General features: G+C 52.1%; 1 protein-coding gene across 1 annotated transcript in view; it reads left to right on the top strand.

The window, feature by feature from the left end:
• Nucleotides 1-18523, top strand: part of TG (thyroglobulin) — a 241089-nt gene that overhangs the window by 126405 nt on the left and 96161 nt on the right. The window contains exons 38-41 of the mRNA XM_045895844.3: nt 4072-4291; nt 6034-6127; nt 8560-8719; nt 16266-16468. Of these exons, the coding sequence (XP_045751800.3) occupies nt 4072-4291; nt 6034-6127; nt 8560-8719; nt 16266-16468 (677 nt within the window). The remainder of the gene's footprint in view (nt 1-4071; nt 4292-6033; nt 6128-8559; nt 8720-16265; nt 16469-18523) is intronic.

Here is an 18523-nt window from a genome sequence, read left to right as displayed (position 1 = left end):
TTGAGTTTCTTAGTAAAATAACTAAATAGGCCATTTTTTGTTGACATTTTATAGTTTAGCAAGTTCTGTCACATGCCTTATCTCAAATGGTCCTCACACAAATCCTGTGAGGTGGGAAGATAAGGGTTTTATCCCCATCTTAGAGATCAAGAGACTCTGGCCCAGAGAAGTTACTTCTCTGATTTCTCCCAGCTAGTGATGATAGAATGGGAGCTTGGAGCCAGGACTCCTATCTCTAGATACAATCTGCTTGCACAAAACCACATCATCTAGCAACCATATCACGGTCACTGTGGAGAGGAGAACTCTCGTGGCTCAGTTTCATTTGAAAGCATTCAGTAAGGGGCGCCTGGGTGGCTCAGCTGGTTAAGCGACTGCCTTCGGCTCAGGTCATGATCCTGGAGTCCCGGGATCGAGTCCCGCTTCGGGCTCCCTGCTCGGCGGGGAGTCTGCTTCTCCCTCTGACCCTCCTCCCTCTCATACTCTCTGTCTCTAATTCTCTCTCTCTCTCAAATAAATAAATAAAATCTTAAAAAAAAAAAAAAGAAAGAAAGCATTCAGTAAGGTATTGCTATGTGTCAGATGTGTTAGGTGCTGGGATTCTGGGAGGAAGCCAGCAAGGGGAGAAAACATAGCAATCTAAGAAATCACAGAAGTCCATCACTAAGTGAAATAGGTAAGACCTGTATAATGGGAGACATGGGAGCTGGAGGCCGGGGGGAAGCCCTTCCCCCATTAGACATGCTCATGGCATGAAATTAATGACTTTTTAAAACGTTGCCTATTTCTGCCATCTTATCTTCTAGAGCAGAGGTTGGCTAACTTTCTCTGTAAAGGGCCAGATAAATATTTTAGGCTCTATGCATCTAACGACTCAACTCGGCCACTTTAGCAAGAAAGCAGCCACAGAAAATACAAAAAAATGGGTGTGGTTGACTTTCTTTAGAAAACCAGGCAGCAGCCAGATTTGGTCCCACCCTGCCTTAGAGTGCTGGTGATCTGCAGGCATGTCTTGATCCAGTGGTATCCTCCTCTTCTGCCCCTTTCTCCACCTCAGGCTTCAGACCATGAGCGTGCTCCCCAGACCTGGGAGTGCTTTGATTCCTGTAGGCTGTGGTCTCGGGCCTACAATCTCAAGTCTTGTCTTCTACCTGGACATTCATAGTCCTTAGTCAAGTTAGATTTCAATAGTATATTTCACCCATAGTCTAGCTAATCTGCATGGTTATCCTTTTGAGGAGGGATGCCTCGCTTTGGGGTTTAGGTCCTATAAAACAAATTAGACTGTTCATTAATTCTGTTTAACTCAAGTTCAATGTGAAAGGCTCACCTCCAGCTGAAGACGCATGGCCGTGTGTATGTCCCCAGACACTGTCTGCACCTTGAGCACACACACGGCTCTGGATAATTTTTTTCACCTAAGGAGTCCTGTGGCCTCAATATGGGGCTATTCTAGAAAGAATCCACTATTTTCTGGAAAACAGTTCAAAAGAGAGAACTGCACATCTAACATTTTCCCCATGTTGGATCTCATTCAGTCTGGGATTCATTGGGCGGCCTCTGGAGGGAGGGCTGAGTTCCACTGTCTGTGGGAAAGCTGGCTTGCATTCTCTCGAAATTCTTTAGCTTTTGTATTTTGTGTCTTTGCTCCCTCCTTCAGAGGGTGCCACGTTCACGAAACGTGGCTGTTTTCCTGAGGAGGAAAAGGCCAGCAGGGAGACAGAGTCTGAAGGTTCTGCTATATTAGCACCCGCAATCCTGAGTATTTGCCTGAGGTCCTGTGATTTACCACTGAAGCAGGAAAGCTTGTGAGGAGGAGCTGTGGGCTGAGACCAGCCGTGACTGGTGACTAAGACCAGATTAGAACGTGCAACCCTTTCTTTCCACGCTGGGTTCAGACTAGCACTGCAGGGTTTTTGCAAGAGAGAGTTTTATCACTATTTCCAACTTTCCTTTCCTCCCTCCTTCCCTCCCTCCCTCCTTCCCTCCTGCTTGCTTGCTTGCTTCCTTCCTTCCTTTGTTTCTCTCTTCCTTCCTTCTTTCTTTTTCTTTCTTTCTTTTTCTTTCTTTCTTTCGTTCGTTCTTCTTTCTTTCTTCTTTCTTTCTTTCTTCCTTCCTTCCTTCCTTCCTTCCTTCCTTCCTTCCTTCCTTCCTTTCCTCTCTCCTGCTCCCTCCCACCATTCCTCCCTCCCTCCTTCCCTCCAATTCATTCATTTACTCATGTGTAGAGCCCCAGCCCCTTGCAGGCACTGGGCTCAGAGCACCACAGGCACCATGTACTTATCCCCAACATCCTTGTGTTGTAGGGGCTGCTATCATTCCTCTTTCTCAGGGGGAAATTGAGCATCAGAAGAATTAGGAAGTTTCCCCAAAGTAGCTGGTGTATATAACCTAAAACACAGGTCTGCTTCCAGAACCATGCGTCGGTTCCTCCCCACGATGCTCCTCAGTGGCCTGGGAATCATGAACTCACACCATCCCAGGGGTTCTCAAGCCTCACACCGTTGACAGCCGGGGCAGGATGGGTCTTTGCTGTGGGGGCTGTCCTATTTATTGCAGGGTGTTTAGCAGCATCCCTGGCCTCTACTCACTGGATGTCAGTAACCAGCATCCCTCACAGACCCTGGTGACAACCGAAACGGTCTCCGGATGTTATCAAATGTCCCCTGGGGACGAAATCACCTTCAGCTGAGCCACTGCATCGTACCTAGCTTGAGGAATGGGCAGACTTCTGCCTGTCTGTCTCCTCTCCCGTGCTCCTCGTTTGTCCTCGCAGATAGAGGAGGGCGTAGACAGAGCTGCAGGCTAGCAGCGAAGCTCACAGCCAACCGCGGAGCCGAGCAAACCAAACACACCTGCGGGAAATGAAAAGCGATTTCCCCCTCTCTCCCTCTCTCTCTCACACACACAGGCAACAGGAGAGAGAGGGAGCTTGAGAGAGAGAACATCTCTTCACCAGCATTCAGTGTTTCCTTCGTGCCAGGCCCTGAGCCCTGCGGGGAAATCAGACACAGGCCGGTTCCAAGTCCCTGAAAATGGTATTGGGCATGGAGCCAGGGTCCCAACAAAAGTTGATTGACTCAATCACTGAATGGGAGAAAATGTGGTTGAGGAGATAAGAAGCTGCGGGAGAGAGGCTGATGGGAGTGCCGGGATTAGCATAACAAGGTGGGGGCTTGAGGCTTTGGAGGCCAAGCAGCAAGGGCAGGCTGGTAGGTGGCTGCAGGCTTGGACCTGACAGGCCAGATGGAATCTGGGGCCATGAAGGAGGGGGAGAGGGGGTGTTGCAGGCAGGGGCAGGGGCAGTGGCCTGGAGAGGGGCCCCGAGCTGGCCCTTGACCCGTGTGAACGGGCTGTGGTCGCCATCGGGGTCCAGAAACCCTTTGAATCCTACACCTTCAAGTCTTGGCAGCTATCCACCCTTGGACCCTCCCTCTGTTTTCTGACCACCGAAATGCAAATAAGGGCCCACAGTTTCTCCTCGGCAATTCTGAAATCCCAGAGTTCTAAAAGTTAGAAAAAAAATTTTTCGTGAGTTTGTGGCAAACTTATTTGGTGGCACCATCTGGCCTCAAGGGACTAAAGAAATCATATTCTTTGTCCATCCCTGTTAGTATGAGTGATTTATACCTTGCACCCCAGAAGTCACCGATGTGTTTGACGGTGGGGTCTGACTCCAGACCCCTCCGGGGGGATTGGCTGAGCATCGTACTCTCTGTGTCCCTCTGTTGTTTTAAAAATCCAAGTACTTCTAAATGACAGCTCACGCCTGGCCCCCTTGTGCTGAATAAGGGGTTGCAGGGCTGAGTTAGGCTCTGCGTAGCCTCTGGGTGGGAAGAATCATAGAGAAGGGTTCGGTGTCATGCTCTGCAGACATTCAGTGCCTGGTAAACATCAGCTGTATTTGCTATTATTATTACTATTATTTTTTCACATTGAAAAGTAACCTGGCTAGGCTCGGACTACTGGGGTCTGAATGAACTACTGGCATTTTTAAAGTGTGAAAAGCAGTGTTTTGTTTGAATAGAGCACCCACTGTTGTCTCTTCCCCTCACACCCCCCTCCCCACAGACATCCCTCTGCTCAGCTTTGGGACACCAGCACCTTCTGTGACCATTGCCCCCCACGGCCAGCTGCTGGGCAGGTCCCAGGCCATCCAGGTGGGCACTTCGTGGAAGCAAGTGGATCAGTTCCTGGGAGTTCCGTATGCCGCCCCGCCCCTGGCAGAGAGCCGCTTCCAGGCACCCGAGCCCTTGAACTGGACAGGGTCCTGGGACGCCACCAAGCCACGGTGAGGATCTAGTGGGACACCTCTTGGTGAATGCCCAGGGAATGCCTCTCCCATTCAAATCCATCTGAGTGAGACTTGGTAGCAGAGCAGTGCATTCCAGTTGGAGAGGTGAATGGGGGTGGGCAGTAATCAAGGGGGCATTAAGTGCTCTTACAGATAAACCCTCAAATATCATTATCTTGCTCCTGCAAAGTACATGTGGTGATGGAGGGGCTGGCATGTTCTGCTCCCTGCAGTGATTCAGGGACCCAGGCTATGGAGGCTCTGCCTTCCTCAGCATGAACATTCCTTGACTTTGCATCCAGGGAAGAGAGGCTTTGGAAGGGTCTTCATGGGAGATTTCCATGGGCCAGGGCTGCAGGGGGCTGGGGTGCATCGGTGACCTGCGCCAGTTTGGCGGTAGCTGGAAAGCAGCCTCCTGGCCGCAGCTGAGTTCAGTGGGGCTGAGAAATCCACTCCAGGGAGGGAGAAGCACATGAGCTCCTGAAAAACATTTTATTTATTTATTTTAAAAAGATTTTATTTATTTATTTGAGAGAGAGAGCAGGGGGAGGGGTAGAGGGAGAGGGAGAAGCAGGCTCCCCACTGAGCAGGGAGCCCGATTCTGGGCTCATCCCAGGACCCTGAGATCATGACCTGAGCCGAAGGCAGACGCTTAACGACTGAGCCACCCAGGCGCCCATGAAAGACATTATTTTAAAAGGACTTTTTCCCCAGTAGGAACAATATGAAAAAGAGTTTTAAAAAAGGGAAAAAAAATTCAATCCTCTCTTCCTCCCTCATCAACCATGTTCAGTCTCACCTGTCCCCTCCCATACATACAGCACTTTAACCAGTTGACACGTTGGAGATGTTGTCGTTTTTCTCACCAGCTTGTGTTCAGAGCACCCATGAAAAGAGCACCGTTCTCCTGTCTCCGCTCCCCACCTTCCCACAGACCCCTGTAGCCCTGTCCTGAGGCCGCTACACCTGTGCTGCCCCTTGTCACCCATGCCTGGCTGGTGGGGAGGTCCCCAGGCCAGGGCCAGAAAGAGTGAAGGGCTGGGAACTCTTGAATGCTCCAGGCAAGGACATTGAGGGCTTGAACTTGGGCCATGGCGGCAAGGTGTGGACAGCCACGGTGGTAAGTCTCCACCATGGAGACGCAAAAGGAATAAACGTGCACTAATCTGAGTGCTTCCCCATGTCAGCGTGGAGCCACGTGAAGGGGAGGCTGGCCTTCTCAGAGTCCAGCACAAAGGACGTTGGGGGATGCGTGAAATCACCTGTGGGGCGGGTCCCATCAGGCTGCCGTTGGGCGTATCCCAGACAAGGTCTCCGCTCTCGTGCCCCGGGGTTGCTCAGCCTGGCATGCTTGGACCCTGTCCTGATGCAGAAAGCAGCTCAGGCTCCACATCCGGCCACAGGTCTGCACACTTGCAGCAAGGAAGGGCCAAGGGCGCGAGCAACACCCACGTCCCCCATCTCTATCTTGGGCATCCTTTCTGCGAGTTGGCAGCTTGTCCCTTGAGGTGTTCCTCCGCAACCCACGGCAGAGAGAGTGGTGGGCATCCTGCCGTTTCCTCCCTGTGCTTGTCACTCCCTTTTCCCATGTCCCGAAGCTACCTAATTGCTGCAGAGCTGGTAGCCATCGGGGCTTCAGACGGGGCGGTGGGTTCTGGCCGATGGTGGTGGGCAAGGAGGGAAGATGAGGCGTGTATTGCTGCTTGTCTACCTGGAAGTCATGCTGTCCGCATCCCCAGGGCCAGCTGCTGGCAGCCAGGCACCACGGCGCCCGTGTCTCCCGGAGTCAGTGAAGACTGCTTGTATCTTAACGTGTTTGTGCCTCAGAACGTGGTGAGTTCTGAAGCCCTTGATTGTCTGCCCTGAAAACTGCCCCATTAGACACCCTCTGTCCCCACAGCTGCCAGAATCATCCACCCCTCCCCTCCGTGGCCTGCTCAGGTTCTGCGCCCCCAGCACTGTCCTTGGCGGTACTTGGCTTCCTGAAAGCCTGTGTGGCCAAGAGGAAGCAGAGGGCCCTCCTGGTGCCCACCCGGCCTCACCTGTTCCTGCCCACATCCTCAGGCCACACCCATGGCAAATGGGGCACGGTTGTCCCAGTTCAGTTCCTAAAGGGCCTGTGTTGGGGGACACTGCTCTGGGTGGGACAGAGAGGTGACTAAAACAGAGTTGTTGCCCTCAGGATTTACATTTTAGTGGGCAGGGCAGAAACAGATACACACGTGAGTATTGAACAACGGTGGTGTTGATGAGACTCTGAGGAGAAATACAGAGGAAGGGACACAGTGACGGGAGGTGTTGGGTGGCAGTCAGGGGGTGCTGCCTGAGCGGCGTGGCGGGGAGGGAGGTGTGAGCCAGGCAGGGGGGGGGGTCAGCGATGTAGGGTCTCTGAGAGGGTGAGAGAACCACAGGGAGGAGAGGACAGAGCCTGACTGTGGCTCATCTGCCAAGGAGAAAACCAACCAGCTGCTGTCCTTGGAAGACCCGAGGAGCGACCCCTGGGGGTGTTTCCGCGTGGAGTCTTGTTTGGGGCAGTTCTGCAGGGTGAGGTTTGGGGCTGTGACCCAGACAGGATTATGCCCTGTTTGGGAGCCCAGATCTGCCTAAGTAGCAGCCATGAGCCTGATACTCCATGTTTGAGTTTCCTATTTGTGGGGAAGGATCAGAGGGCACAAAATAAAAAGCCACTGATGAGTTTTAGGAAATGTGAATTTCTGGGGATGCCAACCTGGTGTTGATAGATGCCATGGTACCCCAGACCATGCCACAGCTTCCTGGTCCCTGGTCTACTAGCAGCGAGAATCCACTGCACTTTAGATGTGTGACCTCAGCAGGCTGGTCTGACTGAGCTTTGTCATGAGGCCCCCCAGATGTGAAAGCTCTCATAGATTGTGTTACTATGAGCAGGGAGACCAGAGTGAGGGAGATGATGGGTCCCCTCTGCCCAGCACTGGTCACCCCTTCCTTGTGATGCTGGATTAAGATCTGGCTCCCAACGAGTCTGCCACTGACCACTGCCTCACTGGTCTAGAGAAGGTAACCATGTTCTATGTGCTTCAGTTACTGGTTCTGAAAGTGGGTGAGAAATAGCATCCTGGCTCATAAAGTTCGTGCAGGAATTAAATAAAACACTGCATGGAGATTAATGAGTCGATAGGTGACCAATGGGGGACATTGGAAATGACCGTGAGTGGGACAGAGACCACACGTAAAGGAATGAGGGTCATTCCACCTGGAAGTGACTGCAGACCTGGAGCCCATCGCTTGGAGCTATGTAGTCCCCAACACCCCAGTTCCAGCCCCTAGTTTATTCTGGAAGACTGTTTGTATCCTCCTTGGTGAGTCCTTTCAGTTTGGCCATGCTGCCTGAAACCCATCCTGGTAATATAGAGCTACTCGTCACTCACCTGAAAGATGCAGTGTCACGGACAGAAGAGCCCAGGAGAGTGTGCTGGGAGGGGGCTGAGGTTGGAATTCTGGGTCAGCCCCTTCCTCTCTGTACATGTTTTAAAAAGTCACTTCACCACCCTGAGCCTGTGTTCACACCTGCAAAATGGAAGTGCTTTCAGTCATTAGAGCCATCTCTCTATGGGGCAGAGCTGGGGTGTTAGAAGACTGCTTAGCTCCAAGCGATGGGCTGTAGGTCTGCAGTGGGCTGCCTTTTCTGCCCCCTGCTCACTTTGCAATGTGAGCAAAGCATCCACTTTTCATGACCCCCAGCTTCCTTATCTGTGACACCAGGCTTATTAGCATGCTAGGGCTACTCTGATAGAGCACCACTGACCAGGAGGCGTAAACAACAGAAAGGCATTTTTTCAACATTCTGAAGGCCAGATGTCTAAGATCCAGGTGTCAGTGGGGTTGGTTCCTTTGGAGGCTACTCTCTGTGGCCCACGGATGGTCATCTCCTCCTCCCTCTGTGTCCACATGGTATCCCTCTGTGTGTGTCTCCATCCAAATTTCCCCTTCTTCTGAGGATACCAGTCATATGGGATGAGGGCCCACTAGCTTAATCACTTCCGTATAGGACCCTCTCCAAATATGGTAACATTCTGAGGTCATAGAGTTAGGGATTCAACCCCAGAATTTTAGGGGGACACAGTTCAGCCTGTGACATGGGACTAAGCGTGCTATGTGATGGAGTTGACAGGAAGAGTCGTGGGTAGACTCAGAATCTGGCACCTTCTTGGGAAAGGTGTCCTCAGCAAGCTCTGGTGGGTGAGAATGGGCCAACCTATAGCCTCATATTTCTCCACTCCCCACAGGCCCCCAACGCGTCTGTGCTGGTGTTCTTCCACAACACCATGGAGGGGAGGGGGACTGATGGACAGCTGGCCATTGACGGCTCCTTCCTGGCTGCTATTGGCAACCTCATTGTGGTCACTGCTGGCTACCGAGTGGGTGTCTTCGGCTTTCTGAGTTCTGGTAAGTCGCTGGCATGGCTGGGGATTGCCGATCCCCTGAGCTGAGGGCCACTCTGTGTGTTCAACCCCTTCTTCCCAAAGCCCCATCCCTTCATGGCCCCCCAGCTCTCCTCCAGCCCAGCTGAGCACTCGGGAATGTCCCACACACCTATGAGACCCTCCAGCGATCCTGACGCCCATACATGAGAGTAATAGTTGCCATTGGTTGATCTTACTAGGTGCTGAAGCTATTCTAAGTACATTATGTGTTGTATCGTGTGTGTGTGTGTGTATTTTGAGGCCCCAGAAGGTTAGACACTGCTAACATCAATAGTTAGGAAAGAGCAGAGCCAGGATTCACCACAGGGGTTGACTTGCTCTAGAGAACGATAGGAATGGATTATAGTCCTGGGCCCACAGGGACGCCATTTGACTCCACATAAGGGCTGCATCAGTGATGTTTCCTGTTTCCTGTTTCCTCTTTAATGCTGGCCTTGGTTGTGAACACTGGCCTGTCCCCTATCCAGTCATAGAACTGTTTGTCACCCTGATTCCATCCTCCACCTTCCCCACCAGCACCCATGGAGGACAGCCCCATCGTCCTCCACGTCCATCTTTTCCTCCATGTCCAGCTCCCCCAGTGGTGGGGCACTTGTCAAACAGCCGTGGCCGGGGGTAGACACACAGGTCTGGGAATCTGAAGAACCAAGGGCCAGCTCTGCCATTCATTGTCCATGTGACCCTGGCTAAAACTCTTCATTTCTGAGTCTCAGTATTCTCCTCTGTAAAATGGGAATAATTTTACCCAACATTCGCAGTTACATGAGGCTCTAGTGAGGTTGTACATGTGAAAGGGCTTTAGAAAATACAGTGGGCCCTCCAGGGAGGCACTGAACTTCATCTCTGCTCTCTAAGGATCTCATTTAAGACCCAAATGCCTTTCTTGCTAAGTCAGGATGGGCAGGTGGAACGTAGCATGGTGAGAATGATGGAGTTATCTAGAATGTGGATGAGTGGGTAGGCATCCAGCATGGGCAGAAACTCTGGAGGGCTGGGTGCACCCCGTGGCATGAGCCCTTGAGTACCATGAAGAAGATTCTGGGCCTGCACAACAACAACAAAGTGGGCACCAAATTAAGGCAAAATATGATCAGATGCCAATGAGGGAAATGTGGATGATCAACAGATTTCAGATTTTTCCTTCAGAGGGAGCAGGGTCAGCTGTCAGAGCACTAAAAACTCTGCCTGGGTTTTCTTTCCTCTTTTCAAACACACGACTGATGATTTGATAAGTCCGTAGCTCCCATCTCTGAAGAGGCGGGTGAAATTCAAACCTTGTCCTGTTGAACGTGGTCAAGTGGAGCTTTCCACAGACATGGCCGACTCCTTGGCTCTGAGCCTTTCCAGACAGAGGAGAGTGAATTTCCATATGTTACCCATGCCTGATGGTTTCATGGCATGTAATCTTACTGAGAATTTTTGTGCTTCTGGGAAGGCAAACTCATTCCTGCTGCTGGTGGAGGCGAAGGAAATTTCCAGAACATCCAGCCCTTCCCATTCCCGACCTGGAATGCTGCCTGTTCATTGTGCTTAAAGCAAAACTGTTAGCGAGAGGGGAGGAAAGTTACACTCGGGGGTGCCGGCCTCTACCAGACATTTCTCCTGGATCGCCTCCTCTCATTCCCACGCAGCTCTGTGAGGCCAGCACCGAGTGGCCATTTGGCAGATGACTCAGCGAGGCCCGGGGGTCCAGGAGCTCCATGCCCCACAGTTAGGAGTGCCCTCGGGGCGTTGAATCCTATTGGTCAAACAGCAAGGGGAAATATCCTGTGGCTCACTCCCTTGGAGGTTTAGAAATGCCCTTTGGATTCCCTGTTCTTCTGTGTACACAGCAGGATGGGTCTTTTATGTCCATTGAACCACAGACGGTTCTTCTTTGCTTTATTTACTAGACTTCCTAGCCTCCCCCGCATTCCTGGGCCTTTGCCTGCCTTAATTGAGCCTCCCTGCAGCTCCACCAGGAGAGGGGAGCCATGCATCCGTAGAGAAACTGAGACACAGAAGCACTAGGATGCGAACACAGCCTTCCTGACCGCAGACAGCCACAGCGCGTCCCCCGCAAGGCTCTGCGGTGAAGCAGCTGCTATGCAGGGGCCTCGGGGGCCCGCAGCCCCGGGGGATGCTCAGGAAGGGGAAGGGAACGGGTGTGTGAGTCTGGAAACCCCCCAATAAATTTGTGACACAAGCACACCACCCCCTTTACAACTTAAAAAACAGTTAATAGATTTTACCACATAGAGTGGTTTTAAGTTTACAGAACAACCGAGCAGAAAGTACAAAGAGTTTCCATAGATGCTCCCCCGCCTCAGTTTCCCCCACTGTCGACACCGTGCATTGGTGGGGCACCTCTGTTAGAATCGATGAGGCAACACGGATAGGTTAGTATCGACTCAAGTCCACAGTTTACACTAGGGCTCACTCTTTGTGTCATACTCTCTGTGGTTTCGATAAATGTCGGACACGTGTCCACCATCATGGGTCACACAGTAAAATCGTTTCACTGCCCTAAGGCGTCTCTGTACCGCCCCTGTTCGTCTCGCGCCTTTTCCACTTTCAATACTTGGACACTGCCATTCCGAACACGGGTCTGGAAAGAGACGGGCTACTTTGAGTGCCGGCCGGAGCCCGGGGTCCTGCGCGGCACGCAGGCTTTGCATCCACCCAGAGCGGGGTCTGAGAGCAGCTCGGTGGCGCTGTGGGTCCGAGGGGCTCCGAGCAGCTCCTTCCCTCTGCCTCCACTCCCACGCTGCCCATCTCTCAGATGACGCTGAGACCCAAGGGGGGACGACAGGGTAACGCGTGGAAGGCGGACACCTGGGACCTTGCCCGGCACCCGGCAGGGGCTCACAGGTGTTAATGCCCCTTTTCTTTCCCTGGACGGGGCTCCTTCCAGGCAGGGCCAGGTTGCGGTCATGCCCCGGCCCTGCGTGTGGCCAGCAGCTGGCCCAGAGGTGCCCCTGGACAGTGGCGGCAGCAACGGCCCCGGGCATGGACTGAGTCCGGCCGTGCGGTCCCTGCCCGTGTTCTCCCGTGATCAGTGTGTGTGGCATCCACTGTCGTAGCCCGCAGTGAATGTGGTCCTCCGAGAGCTCCAGACTCCAGGGGTACTTTTTTTTTTTGAAAGATTTTATTTATTTACTTGACAGAGAGAGAGAGAGCACACAAGCAGGGGGAGTGGCAGGCAGAGGGAGAGGGAGAAGCAGACTCCCTGCTGAGCAAGGAGCCCCATGTGGGACTCGATCCCAGGACCCCGGGATCATGACCTGAGCTGAAGGCAGACACTTAACCAACTGAGCCACCCAGGCGCCCCTCCAGAGGCACTTTTCAAAAAGCAGTGGGGGGAGGATGAAAAGAGAAGCTCATGCCAGGCCTGTGGCCGACGAGACAAGCTCGTGTTCTCTGTGAGAAGAGACGGCCAAACCCAACGGTACTTCAAGGAGGCCCTGGTTCCCGGCGAACCGAGCAGTTGGAAAGGAAGTGAAGGGGTTGGAGGTGGGCCAGGGGGGAGGCCATTTCCCCAGCCTGGATCCTGCCAGGGGGCAGACCCCAGGGGGCCCAGGGCACAGTGACAGTCCTCGCTTGGCAAAGCAGTGCAGTGAGGGGAACAGGGGCACTGGGGCGGGGGGGGGCAGGCTCAGAGGAGTGGGTGGGTCAGCCTGCAGGCCCGCTGTGGGTGTGGGGACGGAGGAGGTGTGCTTTGGCCAGGGAGTCAGACAGAAGGCCGGGCATGGTACCATGACCATTACCTCATCGTCCCCGGGGCCTCCCGAGAGGGTCTGCTCCCCTCCAGCCAGAAGAACAGGCACAGTGTCCTGTCTCTGTGGCTGTCCCTCCATAAGTCCGCTACAAAAGCCAAGGCACACCCCACAAAGAGCATCTGGGAGATACTGCGGGGACCTAAATCTGTTTCATTTTAGTCAAGAAAAACTAGACAATTTTTATAGTGCTTTATGCCGGTCACTGTTCTGGTTCCTTTACGATTATTAACCAATTCAGTCATCCTAACAACCTGAAGAGGTAAGAATGGTTATTACTTCCGTTTTACGGACAGAGAAAATCAAGTCACACTAGGTAACTTGTCCAGGGCCCCACAGTGTTAGTAGGTGGTGGGGCTGGGGCTGCGCCCAGCTGGTCTGGCTCCATAACCTGTGTGCTTGGCCACCTCACCTGCTGCCTCTAATCGACGGCCATCAGCGAGACCGGGTGAGGGCCCACTGTGAGCCCAGAATTGCACCAAGGAGCTTTAGAGGGAGAGTTGAAGACACCACATGAGCAAGCAAGAACCAATTAGGGAATGAGGGAACAGTTGGATATGGCTGGGGTGGTTCTGACCAGTGGAGGTGGTAGGGCAGAGCAGGGCAGCTGGGGTAGGTGGACAGGGGTGGACACCTGCTCACATCTGTCTCCCTACTGGATTCTACGTGCAGCCAGCAGGGAGCCCCTCTCCAGTGCCATGCCAGGGGCGCGGCCCAGCTCACGTGTGTGGCAGGACAGGTCCAGGAGGACACCGAGGAGGCCACAGCAGGATGGCAGGATGAACGTGGCTATGGTGGCTGGGCGAGGGCCGGTGTTGGAAAATGAAGGGAACCCAGGCTGCTTGGATGGGCCGAGGCCATTCGTAGAGGATCGCAAAAGCCAGGAAGACATTTAGACTTGACTCTCCGCAGGAACGGGGGAGTTAGGAGTGCTTTTGAGCAGAGAAAGTTCCATAAATGGAGAACTTAGATTTTTTTTTTAACGAAAATAACACAATGCCTTGCACATCATAGATTTTCCAACAAGTGTTGAATTGGATTGAGTGTTGGGACAGAGAGTTCCGAGTGTGCATTGGGATCTAAGTCCTGACTTTCTCTTATATTTGTTTCTCGTGCTGAAACAAACATTTCCTCTTGAGTGTCAAGTTCCTCCTCAGTGAAGGAAGGGGTTGGAGCAGACTCCCCGAAAGCCGCTGGTTCGCTGCCCCTGTGCACACGGCTGAGGCTGTGTGAGGGCCAGGGCCGTGCCTGTCTTGCTTGCCATGGAACCAGGTTCCCTGCTTGGCACCAGGCAAAACCCCATCCAGACTTGTCTGAAGAGCAGCCCTTGAAGGGCCCTCTCCTCTGACTTCCTGGGGGTCTGTAGACCCCACAACATCAGTACTGTACTTGGGAAGCTGATCTATGGGAAGTCAGAGGCAGGGACAGTCGCCCCCAACCCTCCTATATTGTCACTGGAAATGCAGGCTGCGCATGTCACTTCCAGGACGTACAGGACCATGTCCCACCCAGGTGGCACCCAGCTTTCCTGCCCTGCCCAAGACCTCAGAAACCACGCATTCATCCTAACAGGCAGAACAGAAGTGCAATCCAGAAACGACCATGGTGAGGATTGTGCTAATGTCTTCACCAAACCCAGAACACAAAATGCACTTGAAGAAATTCTGAGAGTCTCACCAGCTGGGAGAATAATTTGTACTGTTACGTCCTCTGAGCGGGCGTTCCCGTCAACTTGGTGAAGGCCAGGTTGGGGAATCGGGACGCAAGATTTTCCTATGTTTCTGTTTGGGAATATGGAGTCTCGTTGATAGTTTCTCACTGCATACTGAATCCTATTAATCGTAACTATGGTCATTCATTCACCTGACATTGACTAAGGACCTGCTATGTGCCACTGGTTTCGGTGGGGCCTGGGCTAGCAAGGAAGGCGACACCAAGCGTGACAAATACCCTGAAAGGGGAACCTTGCTTACCTCAGGGCTGCCTCTGAATTAACCCATAGCTAAAACTTGAAGGACCACTGGGCCGGAGGAGGAAGAGGAGGAAGGCCAGGGCGAGGAGGAGGTCTCTGGGCAGAGGAGGTCACATGTGCCAAGCACAGGCCTGGAAGAGGGTGGACCGTGTGTTTGAGCTACTGATGAGAAGCCAGGAGGCTGCAGCATCGGGACAGGCAGGAGACAAAGGGAAATAGGGCCCAAGAGACAGCCGCCCTGGTCCCATGGGTTTTGAATATACTGGGAGAACTGAGATCAGGTCCTAGTGGGATGAGATGGGAGATTTTAGATAGGCTAAGGCAGGGTGTGTGTGTGTGTTGGGCTGTGTGTATATGAGAGAGACATGATCAAAATTATGCATTTCAAAGACCACTCAGCAGGGCGCCTGGGTGACTCAGTCGGTTAAGCGTCTACTTCAGCTCAGGTCATGATCCCGGGGTCCTGGGATCGAGCCCCGCATCAGGCTCCCTGCTCAGCGGCGAGTCTGCTTCTTCCTCTCCCTCTGCTCCTCCCCCTGCGCGTGCTCTCTCTCTCTCTCAAATAAATAAAATCTAATAAAAAATAAAAAGATAAATAAAAGGGCCACTCAGCCCTCCCTAAAAAAATTAAAAAATAAAAGACCACTCAGGATGTGGCATGGAGGATTCATTGGAGGGAGAGATGTGTGGATACAGGAGGCCAGTGAGAAGCACTAAGGAGCTCAGTGGGGAGAGAGCCCAGAGCACCTGGGGAAGAGAAGTTGGAGATAGAGCATAGAAGGTGTCGGAGAGGACTCTGAGGCTGTGCAGGAGCAGATCGGGGGGAGGGGGGGTGCTGCATTAGAAGGAGAATATAAGAAATCCTGCAAAGGCTGCTGGCTGCATGCTCAGGGGGCTTGGAGTCGATTCCCTTTGGGACTCAATGCTTTTGAAGTGCCTTCAGCGAGGTAGCCTCCTGGAGACATGAGGGGCTGGCGCTGGGAGAGCGTTCTGTGCCCCTGACACTCCCGAGTCAGCAGCATGTGGGTGGTGGTTGAAGGCATGGGAGCTGTTGGAGTTTCCTGGGGCAAAGTGGGTGAGTCTCAGCTTGAACCAGAACAAGCTGGGTATTTCAGGGTGGTTAGCCGTGTAAATGGACAAGAAGGATCCACTGGATTCAGAGGATGGCCAGAAGGCATGAGCACGTAGTGTCCCAAACGCCAACGAGGGCATATTTTTGCTGTACTATATGTACAGTGTGTGTGTGTGTGTGTGTGTGTGTGTGTGTGTCTGAATCACTTCGTTAAGAAAACAGTGCTGAGCTTTCGATAAATATTTCCTTAATTCTATGAAAAAAGAATAGATCAACTCAGCTGAATGCTACGGAAGGTCAAGGGAGAAGAGGCAGTGGGAACTGATGGAGAGCCTCAGCCATGCCTGGTCCTGGTCAGGGAGGAAGAGGCGTGGAGAGCCACCGCAGTGGACCAACATGTGGGGCGCCCCGCTGTGTGCCAAGCTGGGTGGTGGGATGACGCGCACCGCCTCTGATTGGAGCGGCCGCGCTAGCGAGTGTCCTCGCCTCTGGTGGGAAAGCTGCAGCCCAGAGAAATGCAATGACAATGGCAGGGTCTCCTACCCAGCAACGGCTGGATGGGTCTGGTTCTGAAGCCCATGCTGTTCTCGCTGTCCAGACCTGCACAGACAGGAGCCCCGGTCCCCCAGAGGCACTGCAGACAGCACTGGGGTGGGTAAACTCCAGGTTGTAAGATCGCAAAGGGTAAAAGTCTTTCCTCTTTCTGCAGGTTCTGGCGAGGTGAGTGGCAACTGGGGGTTGCTGGACCAGCGGGAGGCTCTGACCTGGGTGCAGACTCACATCGGAGTGTTTGGTGGGGACCCTCAGCGCGTGACCCTGGCAGCAGACCGTAGCGGAGCTGACGTGGCCAGCATCCACCTTCTAACCACCAGGGCTGCTGACTCCAGACTCTTCCGGAGGGTCATGCTGATGGTGAGTCACCTGTTCTGCCTTCATCCTTGTTTTGGACACTGGTGAGGTGAGGTGAGGGGCCTCACTTACCTCTTGAGACCAGCTGGGCTTTGATTGCTTGGTTTCCTTTATCCTTTGTTCCGGCATGTGTCTTGCTCGTGGCCATCTTTCCATGGTCTGGTGATTCCAGGATGCTGAGGGGCTCCTCTAACTACTGTCCATCATTCTAAAGTGATGAAAATTCTAGATGGGGAAGTGTTTCCATTTCGGGAGATTGCCCCACTAGGGTTTAATGGTGTGAACTCTCGAAGACCTCTCTTGTCAATAGACAAACACGAGGGAATGGAGTGTAAGATGAGGAGCTTTCTGGTGGAAGGAAAGCTAACGATGAGGGCACAGTTTAGCCAATACGATGCTAACTACACCCGACATTATTGCCACAACAGGAGAGAAGTAGAACAAGAGAACTCTCATCTGCTTTCCAGTGTTGCTTTCCTGATCTTCTCAGGGAAATCTTCCCTTATGCTGTCTGGTTTAAACAATAGCCCATGCTCCATCTCCTGGCTCCAGTTCAGTTCTGGTGGCATTTCTTCATGGAGCACTATTGGGTGACTCATTCCTCTCTTGGAACTCTTCTACGTCATTGCTATTTCCTTTGCCAAAGGTGGGGAGGGGTGGCAGGAACCCTCGCCCACATGTCTGATCAAGAAGTGACAGGCAGCTGAGTCAGCAGCCACAGGGTGAGGCATGGAGCTCCCAAGGTTTGGCCAACTGAGTCATTGATTGTTGAATAAAGGCAAAGAATAGAAATCAGCACTCAGGATTCTACTGGATGTTCCTGCTAGATGATGATGATGATGATGATGATGATGATGATGATGGTGATGATGATATAATCATACTGATGATGATGATAGAAGATTTTGATCATGACAATAACTATTATAGAAGAAATAACCTGTTGATCACAGCACAAGCCCTGATGGTATTGTCATTGATTAGCTTCTAATTTTATGGAGTGTCCAGTTTGTGTCAAGTGCCATGGTAGGTGCTGGAAATGTCATGCTAAATAATTCATGTGCTAGTTCTTGGGAAATTTATAGTTTGCTGAGGGGTGGGTGACAAACACTTAAAGAAAATATTTAAAAGAGGGTCTTAGGGCATTTGAAAGAGAAGCCCCCAACTAAGCACAAGGGAAGTAGTAATGTCCAGGAATACTTCCAAGGAGAAGGTATGTCTGAGCGAGATGTTGAAGACTGTGCAGGCATTTCACTGCGGGCAGAGTTCTGGCACTAAGAGACAGCGTGTCTTCTCACTGAGATCTGCCAGTCCTACGATGCGGGAGGGGAACGGATTCTTCATGTGCTGCAGTGATGGAGACTGGGAGGCAGGGAGCAGCCGGATTGCACTAAACACCTTGGCTTTCATCCTCAGTGATGGGAGCCTTTGAAGAGTTATGTGTGGTTTGGTTTGGTTTCCCATTTTAACATTTTTAAGTGTATGGTTCAGTGGTATTAAGTACCTTCACAGTGTGGTACAATCATCACCACTAATCATTTCCAGAACTTTCCATCATCCCAAACAGAAACTCTGTACCTATTAAACAATAACTCCCCATCCCCCCTGCCTCCCCCAGCCCCTGATAACCACTATTCTACCTTCTGTCTCTATGAATTTGCCCAATCTAGGGACCTCACAGCAGTAGAATCATACAAAATGTGCGTGTGTGTGTGTGTGTGTGTGTCTGGCTTATTTCACTTAGCATAATGTCTTCATAAAGCCTCATCCATGTTGTAGCTTATATCAGAATTTCCTTCCTTTCTAGGCTGAATAATATTCCATTGTGTGCATAGACCATATTTTGTTCATGCATTCATTTGTTGATAGATACTGGGGTTATTTCTGCCTTATTGTGAATAGTGCTGCAATGAACATTGTGCTCTCAAAGGGTTTTTAGGCAAGTAAGAAACTTGCTCCCCTTTAGGAAGACTTCTTAAAGGCGAGTGGAGGATGCATTTAAGAGGGACAATCCTGGAAGCAGAGAAAGCAATGATGAGACACTGAAGTAGCCAAATT

The sequence above is a fragment of the Mirounga angustirostris genome, unplaced genomic scaffold (assembly GCF_029215605.1).
Source record: "Mirounga angustirostris isolate CCGP_5_RB_7025 unplaced genomic scaffold, mMirAng1.0.hap1 SCAF_4, whole genome shotgun sequence".
In the NCBI taxonomy this organism is placed as follows: Eukaryota; Metazoa; Chordata; class Mammalia; order Carnivora; family Phocidae; genus Mirounga; species Mirounga angustirostris.
This window is presented reverse-complemented; position numbering and strand designations above follow the sequence as displayed.